Source organism: Aptenodytes forsteri, unplaced genomic scaffold (genome assembly GCF_000699145.1).
Source record: "Aptenodytes forsteri isolate BGI_AS27 unplaced genomic scaffold, ASM69914v1 Scaffold403, whole genome shotgun sequence".
Classification (NCBI taxonomy): domain Eukaryota; kingdom Metazoa; phylum Chordata; class Aves; order Sphenisciformes; family Spheniscidae; genus Aptenodytes; species Aptenodytes forsteri.
Genome location: NW_008795248.1, coordinates 74,064 through 81,101, shown reverse-complemented (window position 1 = coordinate 81,101; position 7,038 = coordinate 74,064). Strand labels below are relative to the sequence as shown.

The window sequence follows — 7,038 nt, the reverse complement described above, 5'->3', positions numbered from 1 at the left end:
GAGGAGACAAAAATATCTAATAAGAGGGGGAAATTATTAAAAAGGGAGAGGGGGGGGGGGAAAGGGGGGGGGGTGAAAGAGGAAGGGACACCCCAAGGCCTTGGTGGCACCTGGGTGGGGACCGGCCAGCCTTCCATCTTCCAGCTGGTGCCCACCCCAGCGTAGGGAGCACCTGGGGGTCGACGGGGAGCTCGGGGCCCTGCGAAGAAGAGGAGAATCTCCCGGCCCCCCTCCCCATGGCGGCCACAGCAGTTTTAGGAGATGGGGTCCCTTCGGGGGGCTCCAGCGGGCGGCTGAACCCGGTGGAGACGCTGCAGGAGGAAGCCATTTGCGCCATCTGCTTGGACTATTTCGTGGACCCCGTTTCCATCGGTTGCGGGCACAATTTCTGCCGCGTCTGCATCTCGCAGCTGTGGGGCGGCGAGGCCGAGTACGAGGTGGCCCCCGGGGCCGCGGCGGTGGGTGGCGGAGAGGTGGGGATGGGCGACGTGCTGGAAGAGGACCTGGAGGACGAGGAGGATGAGCTGGATGAGGACGAGCTGGATGTGGAGCAGGAGGAGGAGGAGGAGGATGGCGGCGCGGAGGAGGAGGAAGACGACATGTGGAGCGAGGAGGAAGACGACACCGACCTGTGGGAAGATCCCGTGGAGGAGGACATGTGGGACGGTGGGGTCGGGGGAGAGCTTTACTTTGGGGACGAGGACTATGACGAGGACGTGATGGAGGAAGATGTGGAGGAAGAGGAGGAGGTGGAAGAGGAGGAAGAAGAGGTGCAGACGCCTCCTCCCCCTGTCCTGGCCACGCAGCCTCGACGCCTCCAGACCTTCACCTGCCCGCAATGCCGAAAAACCTTTTTCCAGAGGAATTTCCGACCCAACCTTCAGCTGGCCAACATGGTGCAAATCATCCGCCAGCTGCACCCGCACCCCCAGCGCCTCGCGCCGCCCGCCGCCGGTCCCTCGGTTTCGGGAGCCGCGGCGGGGGTCCCGGGGGTCCTGGTAGCGGTGGGGGGTCAGGGGCCACCGAATCTGTGCGAGAAGCACCAGGAACCCCTCAAGCTCTTCTGTGAGGTGGACGAACAAGCCATCTGCGTGGTGTGCAGGGAGTCGCGGAGCCACAAGCATCACAGCGTCGTCCCTCTCGAGGAGGTTGTGCAGGATTACAAGGTACCAGGGTTTCGGGGTCGGGATAACGGGGTGGTTTGGGGGTTTTTTTGGGGGGGAAGACAGAGCTGTCGGCGCTGGCGGGAGCCGATGGCGTGGGCTGGGTCGGGCTGGCGGCAGGCAGACGGCGTTGGGTGGTTGGAGGCGGCGTACGGGTGCGTCTCGCCGGGCTGGTTCGGCAAGTGGAGAGCGGGGGGACACGAACGGGCTGCGTGGGTTGGGGTGCAGGAGGCCGGGAAGCCGGCGGCCGGGTTGGTTTGGCTGCGGAGGGTCTGGTTAACCGCAGGGAGGGAGGTTTGGGGACCAGGCGGTGACGGTAACGAAGGCAAAGCCGGCTGGATCGTGGAGAAATCATCCCACCGAGGAGCGGGTGAGCTCAGCTGGTCCCGCCGGGCTGGTTTTGGGTGAAACCCCTCCGGGCTGCGGCGGGTTGAAACGAGCACCCACGTTGTGGTGGGTCCACGCCTTACGAAGCCTTTCCCGAGTGGCTCTCCAGCCTCGCTCAGCCCAGGCGATACCTGCCTGAGGGTCTTCGGAGCCTGATCCCGAATCCCCAGCGGCGGACACCCTTCGTTAGGGGTTTTAACAGGGCAGCCTTGCTGTCCCAAAGGCGTCACTTCCCGTTCGGATGCGACCGGGGACCCTGAAACAAAGCACGGCGGGAGGACAGGGGACGGTGGACACTGAGCCCTTCAGGCTGCTGCTTACCCCGTCTCTTGCGGCTTCGGATTCTCTGTGAGGTCATGTCTCATTTTTTTGGGGGGTCTTCTGGAAGAAAAGAGTGGGGGGGTTTGGTTCCTTGAATATCCCAAGGCATCTTGGAGGAGTTGCTGCCGCACGTGGTTTCGTCTCGCCTCGTCCTCCCTTGCTGGAAGCTCTCCAGAGCTCTGGCCGTGGCTGATATGTTGGCGGTTCCCATCGGAGTCGGCACCCTTTGAGCCCCTGGAAATTTTGGGATGGGGTGTCTCGTCCCTGCGTCAGGCTGTTTCGTGGTGGGTTGTCGGAGCGTGGCCGGCAGCGCTGTTTGCTTTTGGGTCGGCTCAGTCCGTTTTCCCCTTTCCTTTGCCGTGGGAAAGACGCTGCAAATACTCGAGGAGGCAGAAAAATTAATTTCTAAAGGGCAGAGCTGTTTGTGAAGGGCAGAGGGAGCGTCTTGGGAGGGCGGCAAGGCAGAACTGGTTGGTTTTTTGGAAATGCCAAAGGTTTTTTCAGCGCAAGGAATCACGATTGAAGAAGCAGGTAGTGGTTTCGTCGTCGGCTTAAGCTGATCTAGGACCACGCTGCTACCGAAAGGCGCAGCCTGAAAGGATGGTCTAAGCCGGCCCTAGGCTTGTGCTGAGTTTAGGAGCACTGATCCCTCTCTGGGTCCTGATCCCAACCCAGCGGGACGCGTGCACGATGGCTCGAGCCACGCATCGAACAGTCTGCGCTTGGTGACTGTGGACCTGGCGTTTGTGGATGTTCCCCGATCCGAGTGGGGCAGGATTTTTGGCTTTCTGATTAAAACCGGCTCCCAGAACGAGCATTTAAGGAAAGCGGAAGGGAAGTGGTCTGAAATCTGGGCAGGAGGTTTTGTTCTCAGCCCTGCCGTGGAGTTAGGGACCAAGAGAGGAGAGGAAGGAGGGGATTGCCTGAGCCAGGGATGCCTGAGATGTGTGTCTTTCTCTCAGAACAAACTCCAGAGCCACCTGGAGCCGCTGAAGAAGAAGCTGGACGCGGTCCTGAAGCAGAAATCCAACGAGGAGGAGAAGATCACGGAGCTGAGGGTAAGAGCCGGCTGCTCCTGGCACAGCGGATGATCCTGCGCACAATTCCTTTCCCCACTTACTCATTTCCCATTTCTCCGCCTTCCACCTTTCACCCTGCCAAAAAATAATCGGCCCTCAGCTAAGGAGGACGCTGAAATGCCAGCGCTGGGAGCATGTCTTGGCCCGAAGTCTGGTGAGGGGGATGAGCGGGGAAGCTTTTCCCCCCCTGCCTTGCGGATTTGAGCTCTCACGGAGGCGTTGCAGTCCCTTTGCTGCAATCGTTGGGATCGCAAGGGCTGGAAGCTGTTTCCCTGCTGAATTAGAGCTTAATTAAGGGGGTTTTGTGCCTGAACGTGTTGTGGGAATTGGTAGCCTGGGAGAGAGAACAAATCGATGTCCTTTGGGTCTGCCGCTTGAGCTAAGGATGCCTTTCCCCCCCCCCTCTTCCCCGCTCCGCAGGACAAGATGAAGCTGGAGATCAAGGAATTCGAGTCGGACTTTGAGGTGCTGCACCAGTTCCTCATCGGGGAGCAGGTCCTGCTCTTACACCAGCTGGAGGAACGCTACGAGAGCTTGCTGGCCCGTCAGAGCAGCAACATCAGCCAGCTGGAAGAGCAGAGCGCTGCCCTCAGCCGGCTCATCGCCGAGGCGGAGGACAAGAGCAAACAGGACGGGCTGCAACTGCTCAAGGTCTGGTTGGTTGGTTGTTTTGGGTTTGGTTTTGTTTTTTTTCTCCTATCCCTGGGATGGGAAGGGGGAAAGTCGCGATCAGGGATCCCAGGAGGAGGGCAGAGCCCCGCTGCCGTGCCGGGCAAGGTCTCTCCCAGATGTTTTTGAGCTTTCCAAAAGAGCTGTAAGCTCAGATGGTTCACGTCGTTGATCTCTGGACTGTGAACCCTCGCTCAGCTCCGCGCCGGCAGCTGTAGGAACTCTGGCCCCGCTTTATGGCGAGGAGATAACGTTGGCAGTGGGAATTAAGCAGAGCTGCCAGGAGGGGAGTGGATGGACCTGGCTCCAGAAAGGGTCGTCTTCATGGGAGAACAGCCTTACCTGGCGGGCTGGATCCTTTCCCATCCCTCCTGCCAGGGATCCCGCAACATCTGCGGGATCAGAGGGGAAAAACGGGAAGAGAAGGGGAGGCCCCGAGGGATTTGGGGTTTGCTAGGCTGCCCGTATTAGTGGGAACAGCCTCTGCCAAGGGGTGAATCCATGGGATGTGTCTCTCTGTGGGATATTCCCCTTGCCCGACCGTGGGAGGGGACTCATCCTGTCCGTTGGGGTGGTTGTCGTTGCAGCGCTCACACGGTGCTGAGCCGCGGCCGCTAAGAGGATTTAGCGTGAGCCACGGTGGGATCGGTCTCAGTCCTCCCTAATCTCTTCTTTCTCTTTCTCCCCGCTTCCCACCCGGCTGCCTCCTTTTGCAGGACATCAAAGGCACTTTTATCAGGTCAGTGACTTTCCGTTGGCATCTTCTCGCTGTAAATAGCTTTGGGGGGGGGGGAACCCCGTGAGCTTTTGTTTTAAACCCCGTGCGGTGGGCGCTTTTCCAGGCTGGGGTTGGGCAACGCGAGGGAAAGCTCAGTCGTGCCGATGGTTGGAACTCCTGGCTGATGGCCCGGTGGGGAATAAACGGGATTTGGGGGGGGATGACTGGGGACATACGGGAGAGGGGAAAGGCAGGGAAGAGATCTCGGAATCCCTCGCTTTTTGGGAGCGGAGCTGGGTCTGCCCGCGCAGACCTCATGCCCCGGGGAAGCAGGAGCCGCTGGTAAGTCTTGGAGGGATCATTTTTTTTTTTTCCTCCCCACCTTTCAATCGGACAAGCAGCCGCTCTTCTAAATCGGCCCCCAGCCGCTCGCCGGCAGGTAACGGAGCCGTGTCGGAGCACGGCCTGGCTGTCCCCGGTGCTGGGTGGACGCGGCTCGATCCCTCCCGGAGATTGGCCGCTTCCTGTGGCCGAGACAGGGCGGGGACCGCCGGCTGTACCAGCGTAACCGGTTCGGCCGATCTCTGCCCCACTCTGGGTTTTTTGGCTGTGTGCAGGGCATCTAGTTTCTCCTGTTGTGTCTTTACCTCCCCCCTGAGCACACTGAACCCCCACTTTTTCCCCCCGGCAGGTGCGAGAACATCAAATTCCAGGAGCCCGAGATGGTGCCGGTGGACGTGGGGAAAAAATATCGCAACTACTTTCTGCAGGACGTGGTGATGAGGAAGATGGAGAAAGTCTTCAGTAAAGTCCCTCAAGGTGAGGGAGACCTGGCTCCTCTGCCCAGGGGGACGACGTGGCTTCTCAGTGGGGTCCTGGGGAACGGGCACTGGGCCTTCCCCACCCTCCCAGGCTGGGGATCTCTTGTGCATCCCCAGCCGTGTTGGGGTTCGCCCTCCAGCTCTGCCTTCCCAGGACTTTCACCCCTTTTTTCTGCCAGTCCCCTCAATACTGGCCTCTCCTCTCATTCCTCTCCACGCCTTGCTCCGTCCTTTGATCCGGATTCTCCCCTAACGTGGCTGTCTGCCCATCCCAAAAGCGGAGCTGGATCCAGAGTCGCTGGCAGCTCCGTGTGGGGCTGGGCTGGGCCTCATCTCGGAGCTGGAAGAAATTCAGGGTTGGGGGAGCTGGAAGAAATTCAGGGTTGGGGGAGCTGGAAGAAATTCAGGGTTGGGGGAGCTGGAAGAAATTCAGGGTTGGGGGAGCTGGAAGAAATTTAGGGTTGGGGGAGCTGAATCTCTTTTAACTCTATCCCAGACAAAACCAGTACAGACCCACAGCGGGGGCTATCGGTCACGGTAGCCACTGGGGCTGCAGGTACGCACGTGGGTGAAGATTTGGGGTTGGGAACTAAGAGGAGGGGAAAAATCTTGGGATTGGGATCTACAGGGAGATAGAGGTGACCAGCGACCCCCTAACGTCCCCATCTCCCTCCCAGCCGACGTGACCCTGGACCCCGACACAGCCCACCCTCGCCTGAGCCTCTCCCTGGACCGACGCAGCGTCAAGCTGGGCGAACGCCGCCAGGATCTGCCGGACAACCCCAAACGTTTCGATTCGGATTACTGCGTGCTGGGTTCCCAGGGCTTCACCACCGGCCGTCACTACTGGGAGGTAGAGGTGGGAGGCCGACGAGGTTGGGCGGTGGGCGCAGCCCGCGAAACGGCTCGTCGCAAAGAGAAGACGGTGGGTCCTCACCAAAAACGAGAAATTTGGTGCGTGGGCACCAACGGGAAGAAGTACCAGGCGTTGACGGCCACGGAGCAGACGGCCCTGTCGCCCAGCGAACGGCCCCGGCGCTTCGGCGTCTACCTGGACTACGAGCGGGGCCAACTCTGCTTCTACAACGCCGAGAGCATGACCCACATCCACACCTTCAACGCCTCCTTCCACGAGCGCATCTTCCCCTTCTTTCGCATCTTAGCCAAGGGCACCCGCATCAAAATCTGTGCCTGACCGGCCACCCCTCGCCCTCCCCGCCGGCTGCCTCTACCCACGCCGGATCCGACCTCACCCTGGGATCCGGCCTTGCACACGGCCACGCTCTTTCCCCCTTGGAATTCCTCGGATCCCGTTTAGGGATCCGACGCTGCACTTGTCTTCTTGCACCGGCTTGCTCACAAGGCCTCTTCCCTCGACCTCCTGCCAGCTCCTCTCTGGGATCTCGCCGCCACGCCGATCCGAAGCTGGTTTTGTTTGGAATAGGGAAGGATCCGCCTGGGAGGCGTTTTCGCTTTGGCTCTTGCTGCTAGGAGCTCCTCTCTCCCTTTCCCAGCTGACGCCTGAAGCTTTCCAGCGTGCTCTCCACCCGTGTTGTGCCCATGGTCGAGTTTTGAGGTGCGTCTTGGCTCTCTTCGGACGCGGAGCTCGAGCCCTAGAGCTCCGGGGCGGGGGGGTCTGTACGTCGAGGAGCGAGTGCTCTTGGCTTCTTCAAACTCCCATCGACATCTTTTCCAAAATCATCGGCTTTCGTGTGCCAAGGTGCCTGGATTTGTTGGGATTCGCCTTCTGAGCATCTTCAGACCCCAGCTGGTGTTTGGACCCAGAGTTGAACCCGCTTTAACCTGCGATCTTCTCCCGTTCTTTCCTCGCCTTCCCCGTCATTTTTTTTTTGGGGGGGGGGGGGTCAGATCCCCAAACA

General features: G+C 60.2%; 2 protein-coding genes across 2 annotated transcripts in view; both read left to right on the top strand.

Moving 5' to 3' along the window:
• The window catches only part of LOC103898530 (zinc finger protein 721), a 165,826-nt gene that overhangs the window by 113,091 nt on the left and 45,697 nt on the right, over positions 1-7,038 (top strand).
• On the top strand, positions 237-7,031 carry TRIM41 (tripartite motif containing 41). The gene is made up of 6 exons (XM_009278799.2): positions 237-1,166; positions 2,834-2,929; positions 3,371-3,601; positions 4,336-4,358; positions 5,029-5,156; positions 5,836-7,031. Exons 1-6 carry the CDS (start codon positions 237-239, stop codon positions 6,351-6,353), a joined length of 1,926 nt encoding a protein of 641 aa, XP_009277074.1. The 3' UTR covers positions 6,354-7,031.

Bases quoted from the DNA above. Each gene is read 5' to 3' on its own strand.
- TRIM41 (XM_009278799.2), top strand. From the start codon at position 237: ATGGCGGCCACAGCAGTTTTAGGAGATGGGGTCCCTTCGGGGGGCTCC. The intron at 2,930-3,370 runs GTAAGAGCCGGC...CCCGCTCCGCAG, and splicing joins AGAAGATCACGGAGCTGAGG to GACAAGATGAAGCTGGAGAT. The intron at 3,602-4,335 runs GTCTGGTTGGTT...CTCCTTTTGCAG, and splicing joins ACGGGCTGCAACTGCTCAAG to GACATCAAAGGCACTTTTAT.